The 18,638-nt window shown below is 40.4% G+C and overlaps 1 protein-coding gene across 3 annotated transcripts; it reads left to right on the forward strand.

Moving 5' to 3' along the window:
- The first annotated feature begins 7,966 nt into the window (after positions 1 to 7,966).
- Positions 7,967 to 17,277, forward strand: TTC14 (tetratricopeptide repeat domain 14). Of its 3 annotated transcripts, none has more exons than XM_039478874.2 (12): positions 7,968 to 8,233; positions 8,798 to 8,922; positions 9,030 to 9,229; positions 10,142 to 10,226; positions 10,410 to 10,539; positions 10,851 to 11,006; positions 11,415 to 11,486; positions 12,428 to 12,547; positions 12,655 to 12,777; positions 14,053 to 14,170; positions 15,084 to 15,193; positions 15,939 to 17,277. In XM_039478874.2, the coding sequence occupies exons 1-12, from the start codon at positions 8,073 to 8,075 to the stop codon at positions 16,852 to 16,854; spliced, it is 2,316 nt and encodes a 771-aa protein (XP_039334808.1). In that variant the 5' UTR covers positions 7,968 to 8,072; the 3' UTR covers positions 16,855 to 17,277. The 3 variants fall into 3 exon arrangements, 2 of the variants coding, with proteins under 2 accessions (XP_039334808.1, XP_074260689.1); XM_074404588.1 differs by lacking the exon at positions 7,968 to 8,233 and adding an exon at positions 8,391 to 8,487; XR_012518838.1 differs by lacking the exon at positions 15,939 to 17,277 and having other exon boundaries at positions 7,967 to 8,233; positions 14,053 to 14,677; positions 15,084 to 15,199.
- Positions 17,278 to 18,638: the final 1,361 nt, after the last annotated feature.

An 18,638-nucleotide genomic window follows, 5' to 3' on the forward strand; every position in this document is an offset into this window, starting at 1 on the left:
AAATCTGTAATCTGAACCTTTTGCACCATGTGCTTAGAAATGAAACCAGTAGCCCCATTATTGGAAAAAAGAGTTCGAAGTGATTTTAAATAATAACGTAGTAACAGATATTTTTATTAGTCACAGTTCACAAGAGAAACAGACAACAGGAGATACATACACACACACATACACACACACACACATTATGAAGACTTAACTCATACAGTTACAGAGGATTATGGGAGCTGAGAAGTCTTGTGATCAGCCATCTGCAAGCTGGAGACCAAGGAAGGCTAATAGTTGGCATTATTTAGTCTGAGTCCAAAGGCCAAGGAGAGCCAATGATATAAATCCTAGTCTGAGGGCAAAAGAAAATAAAAGAAGAGGTCCCAGTTCAAATAGAGAGGCCAAAAAAAGGCAAATTTTCCCTACTTTTGCCTTTTGTTCTATTCAGGTCCTCAATTAATTTTTTTCTTTTTCTTTTTTTTAGACAGGGTCTCACTCTGTTGCCCAGGGTGGGAAAGGCTCACTGAAGCCTCAACCTCCCAGGCTCAGAGGATATTCCCTCCTCAGCCTCCTGGGTAGCTGGAACTACAGGTATGCAACACCACATCTGGCTAATTTTTGTATTTTTTGTGGAGACAGAGTTTAGGCATGTTGCCAAGGCTGGTCTTAAACTCCTGGCCTCAAGAAATCTGCCCTCCTGGCCCTCCCCAAGTGCTGGGATGACAGGCATGAGCAACTAATCTTTGCCCCTCAACAGAATTGATGATGACCACCAACATTGGGGAGGGCAATCTACTTTACTGAGTCCACCAATTCAAATGCTAATGTCATCTGGAAACACTCTCACAGACACACCTAAAAATAGTCTTTAACCAATCATCTGGACGTCCCCTGGTCCAGTCAGGATGACACATAAAATTAACTACAGGTTGAACATCCCTATTCCAAAAATCCAAAATCCAAAATGCTCCAAAGTTGGAAATTTCTGAGCTCTCACATTAATTCCACAAGCAGAAAATTTCACACCTGACCTCATGCAGTAGATCCCAGTCAAAACGTAGGAATACAACACAACACTGGGTCTATTCAGTGTCCCAAGGGGAAAATTATCTTCACGGTCCAGGTGCAGTGGCTCATGCCTGTAATCCCACCACTTTAAAAGGCCAAGTTGGGAGGATCACGAGGTCAGGAGATCGAGACCATCCTGGCCAACATGGTGAAACCCCATCTCTACTAAAAATACAAATAAATTAGCTGGGCATGATGGCACACACCTGTAATCCCAGCTACTCAGGAGGCTGAGGCAGGAGAACTGCTTGAACCCAGGAGCCAGAGATTGCAGTGAGCCAAGATTGTGCCACTGCACTACAGCCTGGGTAACAGTGCGAGACTCTGTCTAAAAAAAAAAAATTATCTTCAAGTTATGGGTATAAGGTGCATATAAAACATAAATGAATTTTGTGTTTAGACTTGAGTACCCAAGGTATCTCATTACGTACATGCAATTTTTCATTTTTAAAATGGCAGAGTAGAAAAAGTAAAGGCTATTAGTTGGTGGCTTCTTAGTGTATTAGTCAAGACCTTTGGTTCCAAAGTACAAATTTCCTCCATCTGGCTTAAGCAACAAAAGGGATTATTGTCAGGAAAATTAAGAGAGTAACTGGAGAAGAACAAAGCTGCAGAACTGGCACTACCTGACTTCAAGACTTAGTATAAAACTATAGTAATTCCCTATCCAGTCTATCATCGTTGGGCATTTGGGTTGGTTCCAGGTCTTCCCATGGAATATTATGCAGCCATCAAAAACGATGAGTTCACGTCCTTTGTAGGGACATGGATGAACCTGGAAACCATTATTCTCAGCAAACTGACACAAGAGCAGAAAATCAAACACCGTATATTCTCGCTCATAGGCGGGTGTTGAACAATGAGAACACATGGACACAGGGAGGGGAGCACTACACACTGGGATCCGTTGGGGGGAAATGGGGGAGGGGCGGGGGGTGGGGAGGTGGGAAGAGATAGCATGGGGAGAAATGACAGATACAGGTGAGGGGACGGAAGGAAGCAAAGCACACTGCCATGTGTGTACCTATGCAACAATCTTGCATGTTCATCACATGTACCCCAAAACCTAAAATGCAATAAAAAATAAAAAAATAAAAAATAAAATAAAATAAAATAAAATAAAACTATAGTAATTAAGACAGTGTGGTACTGACAAAAGAATAGATAAATAGATCAATGGAACAGAATAAAGAGCCCAGAAATAGACTTCCATAATACATAAGTACCATCAACTGATCTTTAACAAAAGTGCAAAGGCACTACAATGGAGAAAAGAGATTTCAGCAAATAGTGCTGGAACAACTGGATATCCACATGCAAAAAAATGCATCTATACACAGGTCTTACATCCTTCACAAAACTAACTCAAAATAAATTATAGATCTAAATGTAAAGCTATAAAATTCCTAGAAGATAAAACTATAAAACTCCTAGAAAATAACAAAGAAGAAAATCTGGATGACTTTGGGTTTGATGATAACTTTTTTTTGAGACAGAGTCTAGGTCTGTTGCCCAGACTGGAGTGCAGTGGTGCGATCTTGGCTCACAGCAATCCCCGCCTCCTGAATTCAAGCAATTCTCCTGCCTCAGCCTCCCGAGTAGTTGGGATTACAGGCGCCAGCCAGCTAATTTTTGTATTTTTAGTAGAGACAGAGTTTCACTGTGTTAGCCAGGCTGGTCTTAAACTCCTGAGCTTATGATCTGCCCACCTTGGCCTCCCAAAGTGCTGGGATTACAAGCATGAGCCACCACACCCAGCCTGGTGATGACTTTTTAGATACAATACCAAATACATGGTCCATAAAAGAAAAAAAATTGATAAGCTGGATTTCATTAAAATCAAAAATTTCTACTCTGCAAAAGATACCATTGGGAAAATATAAAGAAAATCCACAGGCCAAGATAAAATACTTGAAAAAAGAAAAAAACTATATCTATCTATCTATCTATCTATCTATCTACACACATACAAAAAAAATTTTTTAACTCAACAATAATAAAGCACACAACTCAATTAAAAAATGGCCCAAAGATCTTAACAGACACCACACCAAAGAAGATCTACAGATGGCAAATAAGCATGTAAAAAGATATTCCACATCATATACCTTCAGGGGAATGCAAATGGAAATAACAAAGAGATACCACTACCCACATATTAGAATGGCCAAATTTCACCACCCTAGCATCAAATGCCAGTGATGACGTGGAGTGACAGGAACTCTCATTAATTGCTGATGGGCGTGTGAAATGGTACAACTGCTTTGGGAGACAGTTTGGTGCTTTTTTCACAAAACTGAACATATTCTTACCACACAACCCAGCATTTGTACTCCTTGGTATTTATGCAAAAGAGTTGAAAACTTATGTTCACCCAACAAGATGCACATGTATGTTTATAGCAGCTTTGTTCAGAATTGCCAAAACTTGGAAGAAACCAGTATGTCCTTCAGTAGGATAATGGATAAACTGTTTTATAAATCCAGCAAATTGAATACTATTTAGCACTAAAGATATATGAGCTATCAAGCCATGAAGAGACATGAAGGAAACTGAAATGCATACTACTAAGTAAAGAAGCCAGTCTGAAAAGGCTATATACTATATGATCTCAACTATATAACCTTCTGGAAAAGGCAAAAATATAGATGCAGTTAAAAGATCGGTGGTTGTAAGGTTTTTCAAGGAGAAAAAGAAGAATAGACAGAGCACAGAGGATTTCTAGGGTGGTGAAACTATTTTTGTAATACACTATAATGGTGACCATGTCATCATACATTCGTCCAAACCTACAGAATGTGTGACACCACGAAAGAAACCGAAGATAAACTATGGACTTTGGATGATAAAGATGCATCAGTGTAGGGGATACATGGCAAATTTTTTTTTTTTTTTTTTTTTTTGAGACGGAGTTTCGCTCTTGTTACACAGGCTGGAGTGCAATGGCCGATCTCGGCTCACCACAACCTCCGCCTCCTGGGTTCAGGCAATTCTCCTGCCTCAGCCTCCTGAGTAGCTGGGATTACAGGCACGCGCCACCACGCCCAGCTAACGTTTTGTATTTTTAGTAGAGACGGGGTTTCACCATGTTGACCAGGATGGTCTCGATCTCTTGACCTCGTGATCCACCCGCCTCAGCCTTCCAAAGTGCTGGGATTACAGGCGTGAGCCACCGTGCCTGGCCTACATGGCAAATTTTTTACCTTCTTTTCACTTTTGCTTTTAACCCAAAATTGCTCTAAAATATAAAGTCCATTTTTTTTTTTTTTTTTTTTCTAAAAAGAAGAGAGTCTTAAAAAAGTAAGACACTGAAGTTAGAAGTATCATAATAGACTTCTAGGACCTTGTTTGGTATCCACCATTCCTGACACACACACGTGCCACCCTTGACCCCAAATAAAGGTGAAGCCTTGTTAAATCTGTTGGCATCAGTATCAAGAACCAGAAACAATGTATCTGCAAGCATTTCTCATAAAGTCATGGATTATTTGTAGATCCTTAATAATTGGTTATACAAGTTTCTGAGATGTTAAAAAAAAAAAAAACAGACTTTATCTTTTGCAGAGGATGTCACTAGCTGCACAAGTTATTTGTGGAAACTTGGGAGATCCAAGAAAAGCTACAATGAAATATGCTGCTTCTCCCACTTCTTTATGTGGCTACCTTGTTTCACCTAAGTTTCTGCATTCTTTGCTAAAGAAATGAGGAATTTACTCTGTGTGAGTGGGTGTATGTATGTGTTGGATGCAGAAAGAGGCACCAGGGGTTTCTTCCCACCAATCTATAGCCTACCTGAAAAGACACGCTTACATAACCAAAATGTCTATAATTAAAATATCCCTACCTACCTCCATTTCACACTTGCTGTCTCCAGAATGCATCTTGCTTTTTCACACCTCACTTCTTTAATTATATTGCCCTCTGTGCCTGGTCTGCACATAGTTGCCTCCCCCTCTCTTTTCTTACCCCCAGTAACTCCCACTATCTCACTTCACAAAGAGGGATCTATGCAAACACCCTAGTAGGTGTCCACAATAGCACTTACCACTATGCCATATTTGTTTCTTCTTAGGTCTAATCCTGTGTTGCCACTCAAGAACCAGAAATGCTTTCTTCACCTTTGTATCTCTAGGGTCTAGAGTGTTTTATTAAAGAATGTACATATGTGTTTATTTGGAAATGGAATTTAACATCACAATAAAAATAGGCACAGGAACCAGCCATCAAAGATGTTTTAGATGTCTTGCCTTCTTCTCCCCACCACCTCCCACACTTTTCCGGTCCCTCTCCTTAACATATTCATTTAGTTATTCATATTGCTTAATCAGAAAAGTTTCTTGGAAAAGATATTTTTTATGTTAAGGCAAGAAGTAAAAAAGAAAAAAAGTATTTTCTTCCTGTGCCCACTTGAGAAGCCCCATATGTGGTACTGGTTTCTCTAAAATGAGAAGCAAAGCTAGTCTCATTTCCTTTCCTAACTCTCTCCAGTCCTATGTCAAAGATCCAGTGCTCTGTGCCCTTTAAAGTCAAAGGGGTGTCTGTCTCAAAAGAAAATGAATTCAAATACACCTGTAATTGTAAAAGGCTTTATCCTCTGCAACAGGAGTGGTATTCTGGAAGTAAAGAATAAGACTGCCTTTGGCACCCAACTAATGTGGCTACCTCCACATAAGGAACTAACCAAAGACAGAAAATCCCACCCTGAGTTATGAGTACACTTTCTTGAAGTTCACTTCTTCTGTCACTACTCTGCAAACAGCAGTCATACAAAATGTCACTCTTGGTAAGTGCTGCTTACCCTCAAAAAAGGAGGTGCTTTCTATGTTCACGGTCACTTGAGAGATTGGAGACATGAGGTGGGGGAGGGTTGCCCTAGTGTTGGAATTAGGAAGAAGTATAGACAGATACCACAGTGATTAAACCATGCGCTACTCAAGAACGGCCTCAGAAGGTGACATTCCCAGCCTAAGTGTCACTGTTTGACATCTGGTTCTCGGACAGATGGTTTCTTAGTCCCTCCAAAAAATTAGGTCCTTGATCACAGACTGATTCTAACACAAACCACGTATTTACCAACATGTAAATATTTACCAAGATTTTTAGTGGTCAGCTTTCCTTTTCAGTGACAGCACTCTTTCCTAAAAACAACCATTCTCTGGAGTTACGGCTTAAAACAAGTCAGTTGGTACCATTTATTAAAGTTGATAAACCCAAAGAAGCTTGAAGTGTTTTTGTGTGTGTTTGTTTGCCACGATTTTGGTTCATTGCAACCTCTGCCTCCTGGATTCCAGCGATTCTTGTGCCTCAGCCTCCTGAGCAGCTGGGACTATGGGCATGCACCAACAAATCCGGCTAATTTTTGTATTTTTAGTAAAGATGGGGTTTCGCCATGCTGGCCATGCTGGACTCTGAATTCCTGACCTCAAGTGATCCACTCTTGGCCTCCCAAAGTGCTGGGATAACAGGCGTGAGCCACCGCACCCGGCCCCAATTTATGTTTTACACTTGCATTCTTGTCTGTCGCATTTTGTCAAGTCTCAGTAAACTATTTACCTGGGTTTTCCACAAAACAGTGTGACGATATCGATTATGTCCTGGGCTAGACCTCCTATACAAAAGTGGTAACACAGTGAAAGGCAAGTTTTCCTGAAAGACACACACGGTGGGAAGCGGGGGGACAAACTGCCACCGTTTATTTTTGTTCCAGAGAACTACAGTGAACTATTTATACTGAACATATTTAAACGGTACACATTTTATACCAGAATAAAACGAAGCTACATTATGTCAAAATTAGGGTTCGCTAGACCTTCTGCATGACAAAACACTCAGTCCGGCAACTCTGCCTGTGACGATCCATTAACACGTTTGGGATCCCGACTCCAGCCTCTTACCAGCTGTGTGACACTTAGCCGTTCACCGAGGCTGTCTGAGCTCGTGTCTCTGCTCTCCCAAATGGAAGCACAGTGTCTACGCAGGGGTTACGTCCCCAAGCCGGTAGGGAATGCGGGACCTACGCTGAAATTCCCCTTGAAAGTCACCGGAGTCGCCCATCACTGCGCAGGTGGAGTTTCGCTCCACATCCGCGAACGGTGAGTACGACAGACGCTCAATTCCGAGCAGCCGCCCAGAGTAAGTAGGAAACACACGTCCGCGTGACAGGGACCGCAAGTCCACGTGGCGCCTGCACCGGCGAGATGCTACAGCCGCTCCGGCTTCGGAACTCACACTCACTACCAGGAAGCGGGTGTGGATGGCGGGCGCCACTCCGGATTCACACTCACTACCAGGAAGCAGGTGTGGACGGCGGGCGCCACTCTGGATTCACACTCACTACCAGGAAGTGGGTGTGAACGGCGGACGCCACTCTGGATTCACACTCAGTACCAGGAAGCAGGTGTGGACAGCAGACGCCACTCTGGATCCACACTCACTACCAGGAAGCGGGTGTGGACGGCGGGCGCCCCTCGACATGCTCAGCACATGCCCGCGTCCGTCCTTCCCTCTGCCCTTCCCGGGGCCGCGCTCACACACACGCGGTCGCGGTTCACGGAGGGCGGGAGCTCGCGCGGCGGCCTCGTCCGGGGCGCTGCCCTGGCGCCGCACTCAGAAGCGCCTCCATGAACACGAGGAGGAATTATCATTACCCCAGGTTGGAGCGCGAGCTATCTCGCCGTTAACAGCGACCGCACGTACATCACTAAAACCAAGCTGCTCACACACGTCACTTCCGGAAGCCCCAGTCCGCCTCGGGCCCCCGCAGCGCCGCGCCCAATCCGCCGCGGTTCCGTAGTCTCGCCCGGTCTCGCAAGACCGAGGCTGAGCCCGCCTGCGCCGCCGTGGGGGGGGTGGGGGAGGGGGTGGTCCGGGAACACTTCCGGGTGTCACCGTCCGAGGCGTGTACTTCCGGCAGCCCCCGGAAGGCTTCTTCCGCCTCCGGAACCACCTGGCGCAGGGAGCTGACGCGGAACCCGGGGCGGTCAGCGCGTCGGCCGCCGGGCCCGCGGTCCCCGGCCATGGACCGTGACCTTCTGCGGCAGTCGCTGAATTGCCACGGGTCGTCTTTGCTCTCGCTGCTGCGGAGCGAGCAGCAGGACAACCCGCACTTCCGGAGCCTCCTGGGGTCGGCCGCGGAGCCAGCCCGGGGCCCGCCGGCGCAGCCCGCGTCGCAGGGCAGGTGAGGGGACGCGGGGCGGCTGCGCGGCGGGAGAGGGGTCGCAGCCCGGGGGCCGCGTCTCGAGCCGGGGGACCCGCGGCCGTGAGCCCCGGAGGATCGCGCCGGCGCCCGGGGCTGCGGGGGCTGCGGGGCGCCCCTGGTGTGTGCCAGGCCGTGTGCGCGCTCAACGTTCTCTCAGATTCCTGAGCTAAAGTCCCTCAGGCGTTCGTGTCTGGGCTGGAGGCCGCACTTTGCTGCCCACCCTCCGTCTCCAGGTTGGTTAATGAGGGAATGCCTGGGTAAAACTTTTTTTTAAGTTTTGGGGTACATGTGCAGATCTTGCAAGATTGTTGCATAGACACACACGCCACGGGGGTTTGCTGCATCCACTCCCCGCCCCGCGTCACCCGCAGGAGGTGTTTCCCCTGTTGTTGCCCCTCCCCAGTCTCCCCACCCCCAACCGTTTTCTCCCGGGGTGTATGGGCTGGAGCTTAAGATGGAGCAGAATGGGCGATGAAAACCATTAGCCGAAGGTTGGAAGTAAAAAGGCTTTGCAAATTTCATATATATTTTTTTCTTTTTAAGGAAAGAGAAGAGAGTTGACAACATTGAGATACAGAAATTCATCTCCAAAAAAGCGGATCTGCTTTTTGCCGTTTCCTGGAAATCAGATGCACCTGCAACTTCTGAAATTAACGAAGACAGTGAAGGTGGGTTTAGCCTTAAACTCTGGAAGATTGCGGTTTGGTTTAACAGTGCCTCAGGTGAAACGGAACTGAAAACAACTGGTAGTGATTTTGTTAATTGTTTTTTTTAGATCACTATGCAGTCATGCCACCTTTAGAGCAATTCATGGAGATACCTAGTGTGGACCGGAGAGAGCTGTTTTTCCGAGATATTGAGCGTGGTGATATAGTGATTGGAAGAATTAGTTCCATTCGGGAATTCGGTTTTTTCATGGTGTTGATCTGTTTAGGAAGTGGTATCATGAGAGATATATCCCACTTAGAAATCACAGTAAGTTATTCTTGTTACTTGGATTGCTTCTATTTTTGTTAAGTCATATCAGTGCAAGAATTAAATATTTGCATGCAGTTGTACCCAAGTATACCTAACAAAATACTTTTGGGAATTACATGTTAATTGTAGAAAAATCGTTAAAAAAAAAAAAAAAAAAAAAAACATTAGTGAAAGTTAGTTACCCAGTTTCTCCCTCTATTTCTGCTTTGGGGGCATTTTTTAATTTTAAAATCTGGTTGGTAGGCACAGTGTCCTTTTTAAAATGCTCCAAGGGGTATCAGTGGATATGGTGAGGTTGATTGGTATTCGGACTTATTTCTTGTAGTTGAACATACGTATTCTTAATTAGTTAATACTTGGCATTGGATTTTTTCATGTGGATAATGTAGAGAGAAATTTGTGTCATTTACATATTTACAGTAATTAAATGCAAGTGGTTTGAATATTATAATAAGATACTTTGCCCAAGATGAATAGTCCTGAATTTGAACTAATGTGTGATGACAAAAGGTTGGGTATTTGCTATCTATCTAGGCAGATGAAAAGGAAGAAAGGCAGAATGTGTCACAGACTGGATAACAGACAAAAACTTTGGAAATTCACGTTTCGTTTTCATTGGAAAACTTATAGACAAATTTTAGTTTGCTTTTGAGAGCGTAGTATATAGTCATAATCCATCATATTTGGTTCCTGAAACTAATGGAAAGTTTCATGGGATTTTGGTTTTTTAACTGAACATATTTTACTGTGTTTGGACATGGAAATTACTTTTAACTACATCCTCATTTAAATTTTTACTTTAGGACATTCAATTATTAGCTGTTTAATACTGAACAACTAGGATAAAAGAAGACACTGTTCTTACCAACGCTTGAAATGTCTGGTGTTTCAAAATACTTCTCATTACAGGCTCTTTGTCCCTTAAGAGATGTGCCTTCTCACAGTAACCATGGGGATCCTTTATCATATTACCAAACTGGTGACATCATTCGAGGTGATTAGTTTCATCATACTAATAAAAAAGTGATGATTGTTGAATTTTTGTTTTTATTAATTTTAGAAAATACAGTCTAAGAGGATAGTGTTTGGGAAGTTTTATGTTTTTTATATTTATATATTATGTTAGTTTACATTTCTTACTAATCAGCTTAGTTTTCTCTCTTTTTGTTCTCTTAAGCTGGAATCAAGGATATTGACAGATACCATGAAAAGCTAGCAGTATCTCTGTATAGCTCTTCTCTCCCACCGCACCTGTCTGGTATTAAATTAGGCGTAATTAGCTCTGAAGAGCTTCCTTTGTACTACAGGTAATTTATCCATATTATTTCAGCAGTTCATTACAAAAGTCTCTTGAATTGAAGAATACCAAATTTTGTCAAACTTGACAACAAAGGGGAATTTTAATTTCACTTATTGCAAAATGCATTCATTTTATTTTTATAACCATTAAATCACTTCAGACTTGGTAAAAGGAACCATATTATAATATTACCACACCTTCTTATGCAAAAATGGTATTAGTATATCAGCCTCATATGATAATATTGTTTCTTTACTGGAAATGGAATGTCAAATTAGTTATTTTACAATTTTTGTGTTTGTGTATATTTTCTTTAAGGAGAAGTGTTGAACTGAATAGCAATTCTTTGGAGTCCTATGAAAGTATCATGCAGAATTCCTTGGGATTTGTTAATCCAGGAGTAGTTGAATTCCTTCTAGAAAAACTAGGAATAGATGAATCAAATCCACCATCTTTAATGAGAGGCCTACAAAGGTATAGTAAATCAGTATTATTCTCTTAGGTGGTAAGGGGAGTGGGGCTAAGCTCAGAAGCTGCATAGCTGAAGGATGTGTATGACTATCCTAAGCTACCTAGTAGCGGGCCTATGCCAAAGGGTGAATGAAGCAAGTGATCCCATCTTCTGAACTGGACTGTCTTGTCAGTGATTAGATGTGTACCATGAGACCAAGTAGAGAAGGATGCAGAAACTTTATAAGAATTTTATATGTATACTAAAGAAAACTACTGTTTAACAAAGTTCAAACATTTTGCTATGTAAATAGAATGTGAATTTCTTGCTTGGGATTCATGCTTTCAGTGTTGAGTGCCTGTCAAGCAGAATGAAGTATGATTAATTAAAAAATATTTTTGATTTAACTTAAAAAAATTTTTTTTTAATAGCAAAAATTTCTCTGAAGATGATTTTGCTTCTGCATTGAGAAAAAAACAATCTGCATCTTGGGCTTTAAAATGGTATGAAGACTGTCAACAATTGCATTATCTCATCTAAAAGCTTAGGGCAAGGCAAGCATGCTTATATCATCATTAAGACTGAAATTTGTTTGAGATAAAGTGATGCCTTTTTCACATGAGCTTTTCTTTCATTGTTAATTTTTTTAGAATAGATTTACGTTTTCATTTTATAAGATGTAAGTAGTCTTAAATTTTACACTTACCAGACTTAAGTTTTATTTAGCATTTCAGTTTTCTCAAAAGGAATTAGCATATTGTTATCTGGGTTTCACCAATATTTGTTATGAAAATGTCCAAAGGGGTGGGGAGGTGGGAAGAGATAGCATGGGGAGAAATGACAGATACCGGTGAGGGGACGGAAGGCAGCAAACCACACTGCCATGTGTGTACCTATGCAACAATCTTGCATGTTCTTCACATGTACCCCAAAACCTAAAATGCAATTTTTTTTTTTTTTTTTTTTTTTTTGAGACAGAGTTTCACTCTTGTTACCCAGGCTGGAGTGCAATGGCGCGATCTTGGCTCACTGAAACCTCCGCCTCCTGGGTTCAGGCAATTCTCCTGCCTCAGCCTCCTGAGTAGCTGGGATTACAGGCACGTGCCATCATGCCCAGCTAATTTTTTGTATTTTTAGTAGAGACGGGGTTTCACCATGTTGACCAGGATGGTCTCGATCTCTTGACCTCGTGATCCACCCGCCTCAGCCTCCCAAAGTGCTGGGATTACAGGCTTGAGCCACCGCGCCCGGCGTCTAAAATGCAATTTAAAAAAAAAAAAAAATGTCCAAAGGCAGAAGAATCCTTCTTAGGTATATTGCGAGTATTCTGAAAACTAAATATTTGCCAAGTTTGATGACATTTGCTTTTCAAACTTATTCACACTAACATTTTATTTAGATATTTTTTGAAGTGTTTGTGATGCTTTACAAATATCTTTTTTAGTGTGAAGATTGGAGTTGATTATTTTAAAGTTGGACGCCATGTGGATGCCATGAATGAATACAACAAAGCTCTGGAAATAGACAAACAAAACGTGGAAGCTTTAGTAGCCCGTGGAGCATTGTAAGTGAATCATGCATGGATTATAAGAATGTTTACCAGGTAAACGCGTACACGATGTATGAAGAGCTCGTGAGATACAGCCCTTTAATTGTGTTTCTTGTCTCTAGATATGCAACAAAAGGAAGTCTGAACAAAGCAATAGAAGATTTCGAGCTTGCATTGGAAAACTGTCCAACTCACAGAAATGCTAGAAAATACCTCTGCCAGACACTTGTAGAGAGAGGAGGGCAGTAAGTGTCAGATTTTGTTTAATAGTAGAGGTCTAATGTTGAACAACCACCAAAAGATTTTGAACTTAACATAAGGAAATAGTTTAAGGCACTTAATTTAGAATACTCTTGGTTCAAAAAATAAATGGAAAAGTGCAAGAGAGTTTGGTTTAATAATGAAGAATTTAATTTCTAAATTCATCTCATCGTTTGAGTAGTATAATGTCAGAAATAAGAATCGAGTGGTCTACAGCTAATTGTAAGATTTTGCCTTTATATTCAGCTTATTACTCCACTTCGTTTAGTAAAATCAACTCCAGTCTTCACACTAAAAAAGATATTTGTAGTAAATGGAAGAGCAAGTTAAGAACAAAACTCTAATTATGTTATTATCTTGAGATGCTGGCATAATACCTAGCATAGTAGTTTGTAAAATATTTAGTGATTGACACACCAGTCTAATTTAGAAAGTATTTCGAAGAAACGTAATGCTAGCCATTCCAGTTTGTGATCACAAATTCCAAGTTAATGAGATTTTGTAATATTCGTTTATAATTCAAAGGAACTTCTATTTAATGGTTGGAGCAGCATTTCACATTCTTACTTGGTAGACAACTAGTACCTACTTACATGTGGTGGTGTTACAGCCTTGTGGTGGTGTCCAGTCACCTAAGCCAGAGATACTGCACATCTTTGACCTGTCCTTTGTTTCCCACATCAGTCTGCTGACACGAAAGTGATCCCATTGTATTTGTTTTACAGTAATTTCTTTTTCCGTCTAAGAAGCAAAAGCACTTTGCAACGTCCTTTGACTGCTCTATGTCCAAACTTTCCAATTCCGGTTTTTCACAACATAGACTTGTGAGCTACGTCTAATGATTATGCTATTTACAGGCGTATTGTAATATACATGTGTGTTGGGATTTCCAACATTTTCTGTAGATAAATTTTCATAAACTACTAGAGGAAAAGGCCTGACAGTATAATTCTGTGCTAAAGTTCAGTATTATACTAAATTTGTGGATACCCGTTTATCTTGGGTTTTCATGTATTACTGTAAAAATGTGCCAGTATTGGACATAGAGCTTTAGCTGCTAGTAGTGGATTTCTGTTTATGTGGTCTGTGAAATAAATTACAATAAAAAGCATATTATTTGGGTGTTCTTCATGTTGGAAATAATTTACTAAATGAGGTTTTTCCCTAATAAGCTTTCTTTTATAAGCCTCTGACCTGTATGCATACTTGCATACTTTTGTTATTTATACAAAAAAGCTAAATCTTTCTTTCAAATTTAGGTTAGAAGAAGAAGAAAAGTTTTTAAATGCCGAAAGTTACTATAAGAAAGCTTTGGCTTTGGATGAGACTTTTAAAGATGCAGAGGATGCTTTGCAGAAGCTTCATAAATATATGCAGGTGATTCCTTATTTCCTCCTAGAAGTTTAGTGATATTTGAAATTAACACCCAAACTTAATTTTCTTTTAGGAAAACTATTCTAGATTACTTAAGTTAAGGCTATATGAAGTTTCTTTTTAGGTACAGTTTTTCCTAATTGGGTTTGACATTGCTTTATAGTGCCTCTGTTTTTGTCCATACTTGAAAGTAAAAATAGCTATGAGGAAACTCCTATTGCCTAAATATGGTATGTGGTTTTGAGAAATGTCCCTGTAGTAAGCTTACCTGGTGGTTTTAAAATTATCGTTGTTGCTGCTATGAGCTAATTATAAAAGCCTTTTTGAGACATACTTTAAATTGTCTTTTCCTGTAATACTGATGATGATGTTTTCTCATGCATTTTCTTCTGAATTGGACCATTGCTGCTGTGTCTGGGACATCTGCTGCTGCTCCTCCCCATCCACAAACTGGAAAATGATTTCCTATGTAATCATGCATCCAACTGGGCTGTGCTATTTTTAAAAATGGTTTGTATTCGAACATGGTGGTTCCTCCTTCAATTCACCTTAACGGAATGTCTTTATTTGAATTTTATGTGTAAAATGTGTCTTCATTTTTCAATTTTTAAAAATAATCATTTTTTATTTTTTTAACCTTTCTTGCATTTTGGGTTATGGGTACCACTGCAATGGCTTCCCCTTTTTTGATGGAATACCAACTGCAATATGGTCCTCAATGCTGCTCTGGCCATTTCAATGATTAATGCCAAACATCTGTATGATTAATTTCTTTATGTTAAAAAACTGCTTAATGCTGGCTATATGGTTTTACTGAATTGGGCTTCTGGTTGGGGGTGGTCTTTTGAATACTGGGTTTTTTATATATTCTGCTATTTTTAACGTGTGGTTTTTTTCGATATCTGGGTTCTAAAAGAAATCTTTGGAATTAAGAGAAAAACAAGCTGAAAAGGAAGAAAAGCAGAAAACAAAGAAAATAGAAACAAGTGCAGAAAAATTGCGTAAGCTCTTAAAAGAAGAGAAGAGGTAAACTATAATATTCAGTATTTTTAAACTTAAGGCACCTACTGAACTGAACCTAAAGTGCCATACTGGAGGTAAAGTAAATAAAAATATGAAAGTATTTCAAGTGGTAATCAATGACTGTTAAGAATCTTTAGCAAGTATGTGTTCCATACATTTTTCTGAAGTTGCTTTAATTGTATTTCAAGAAGAAAGGTTTTAGAACTAGAGCAGTGATTCTCAGCTAGGAGTGGATTTATTCCCCCAGGGACCTTTGACAACATCTGGAGACATTTTTGATTGCAACTAATAGGGTGCTACTGCATCTAATGTGTATTGGTCAGGGATGCTATTAAACATGCTGCAGTGCACAGGACAGCTCCCATGGGCCCACCCCCGACAGAGAATTATTAGGCTGAAAATACCAGTAATCAGGTGAAGCAACCATGAACTAGAGTAGCCAAGTACAAAACTTGAATTCTCTCCTATATGTGTTCAGTAGTCTTAAGTTTTTAAGGTAGCGGTGAAAAAGTCTCTGTCTTTCAGAAATGATGGATTTACTTAAAATGATACATGTCTGCAAGCATTTTTTCCTCCCAAAAGTGCTTAATGGTAATATGAGATCTTGTAGTAGCTGAGATTATTATATCATGTATCTGAACCACAGTTTTATAAAATCTTTAAAGGAAACAAATAGGACCCACATCTTTATGAATAATTAAGAAACATTTTTGTACATACATGACACGGTAAACTATATTTTTTTTAGGCTAAAGAAGAAAAGAAGAAAATCAACTTCTTCCTCTTCAAGTGTTTCTTCTGCTGATGAGTCAGTGTCTTCATCATCATCCTCTTCGTCTTCTGGTCACAAAAGGCATAAGAAACATAAGAGGAACCGTTCAGAGTCTTCTCGAAGTTCCAGAAGGCATTCATCTAGGGCATCCTCAACTCAGATAGATCAGAATAGGAAAGATGAGTGCTACCCAGTTCCAGCTAATACTTCAGCGTCTTTTCTTAACCATAAACAAGAAGTGGAGAAACTCCTGGGAAAGCAGGCTAGGTTGCAGTGTGAAAAGACACAGATCAAAGAGAAAGATAGATGCCCTCTCTCTTCATCTTCACTTGAAATACCGGATGATTTTGGAGGTAGGTCTGAAGATCCAAGAGGTTTTTATAATAGCTATAAAACCCAAGCAGGTAGTAGCAAAACAGAAAAGCCATATAAAACAGAAAGACATTTTTCTAGTAGAAGAAATTCCTCAGATTTTTTCTGTAGGAATTCAGAGGACAAGATACATGGTTACAGGAGATTTGAAAAGGATATAGAAGGAAGAAAGGAGCACTATAGAAGGTGGGAACCAGGTTCTGTGAGGCCTTCTACCTCACCGGCAAGCTCAGACTACTCTTGGAAGTCAGGTGAGAAATACAGAAAGCATACTCCCTCTGGATCACGTGATTTCAGTAGACATGAGCAAAGATACCGGTTAAATGCAAGTCAGGGAGAGGATGACAGAGAGGACAATTGTGGGGAGGGCGGCAGAACAGAGGTTCCAGAGGAAGCTGCGTTCAGTAGCAAAGGACACTCGGAAGGCAGTGTTAAAAAAAATTTACCTCAGAACTTACTCAATATATTCAATCAGATAGCTGAATTTGAAAAAGAAAAAGGAAATAAGTCAAAAAATTAATACACCAAGGATATCAGCGCCATTACACAGAATGCCATTAAGTAAGGTTTTGGGTGTTTTTAGTCGTAACAGTTCAGTGCAGAAATCTCTGCTCCTAAAATTATGTGTCGAGATCACAGGAAACAAATGCTTTTAAGCTTTTCTCAAATTTTCTTTCAGTCATAGGTCCCTGTCACAGCTTGGTTTTTAGGCTTTTTATGTATGTATTTATGTATAGTATATTACAGTTTGAATTTCTTTGCTTAAAGATAATTCTCTGAAAGTACTGTTTCTTCTTTCTGTTACGGTATATGAGAATTCCTGGGTCCACTTACCCTGCTGTTTGAGAGAAAATTTGTGCATTGAACACATGGATCATTTTTATCAAAAATGATTACATTTTCTTTTCTGTTAAATTAAAGATCATCAGCTTTTGAAAGATTATATGTTCGAGTATTTCTTGAACACTTTTATATTGATCAGTTTAATTATTACATTTTTGCCCAGATTTTTAAAAATTTTTAAATGGTAGACAGATTATATGTCTTCATTTTCCTCTAAAGCCCGATTTGATTAAAAGTGGTTGTGAACAGTCATTGGCTTGCACCCAGCATAAGTGCCTGAGGAATAAGACCATAAAAGTTGAATAGAAGCCCATTTTGCTGGTTTCTCCATTCTTTTTACCTGTTGCTAGCATTGTAGCGATAAAAAGCTTTTTAACTTGAAATATTTGCAAGACCCTTAGGGCCTATATTCCAGGCAAGAGTACATCAGAAAAGAAAATCTTTTTAGCAAAACCATACCAGTAGCAGAGAAGCACGTTGTAAACCCGGCTTTTCTCTAGGGGAAGAAACTTGGGAGACTGTCAGAGTGTTGCAGATGTTCAGTCCAGGGCACCAGGCATGTTGTGAAATCTGACCCGCATTTCTCCACCTCACACTGCCTCCTGTCCCTTGATGCTTCCCTGGTGAACCCTTCCTCAGAGTCTGAATAAATAACTAGACCAACCAGAGCCTGGTTTTACTCAGAATAAGTTCCAGCAGCTAGAGCTGAAGAACAAAGAAACTCCCCGAATCTCTGAAAATAGTATAGTATATTCTGTGGGAGATAGAGATAGGAGTTGTAGGTATTGGGTTTATGATGTCATTGGGTCTTTGCAGTTTAAGATTCTTGAAGCCGTAAATTATAACAGGCTTTGGATACTGTCACACACAATGATGCTAGATAAGTAGGTGGGTAGCTGGGTGTCTACAGAAGTCTAAGTAAGGGAGAATAATACAGGAAGAAGATACTTTGATTCCCTGTTCTGTCTTGCAGTTCTTGCCAGCGGTAAAATGTCCAGGCTTTAAGTACTGGGTGTGTATTTTGTATCTGTCAAACTCCAGGGATGAGGGCCTAGTGAAAAGTCTGAAATCTGTGTTGCAAACGCAACAGGGAAGAGAGACCCTGATCAAGAGCAGTAGAGTACGGTGGTAGAAATGGGCTTGGTCACTCAACGCATTACTCTTTGCACCAAGAAGCAGCTTCTTTTAAGAAATTTGTCTTAAAAGAGTCCTTAATTCTATGTATTAATAGCTCCAGTATCATCTTTACATAGTTTACTATGTAATGGTGTTTATAGAGTGAAAACTATCTCTTGGCATGTTTGACCTTTTGGAATACCTAGTACAGCTTACAGTTTTCAACACACCATTTAAAAAATTTTTTTTCTTAAATTCATATAAATTGAAGGAGGTACAAGTGCGTTTTTCTTACATGGATATATTGTGTAGTGAAGTCTGGGCTTCTAGCTTAACCGTCACCCA

The sequence above is a fragment of the Saimiri boliviensis genome, chromosome 8, assembly GCF_048565385.1.
Source record: "Saimiri boliviensis isolate mSaiBol1 chromosome 8, mSaiBol1.pri, whole genome shotgun sequence".
Lineage (NCBI taxonomy): Eukaryota > Metazoa > Chordata > Mammalia > Primates > Cebidae > Saimiri > Saimiri boliviensis.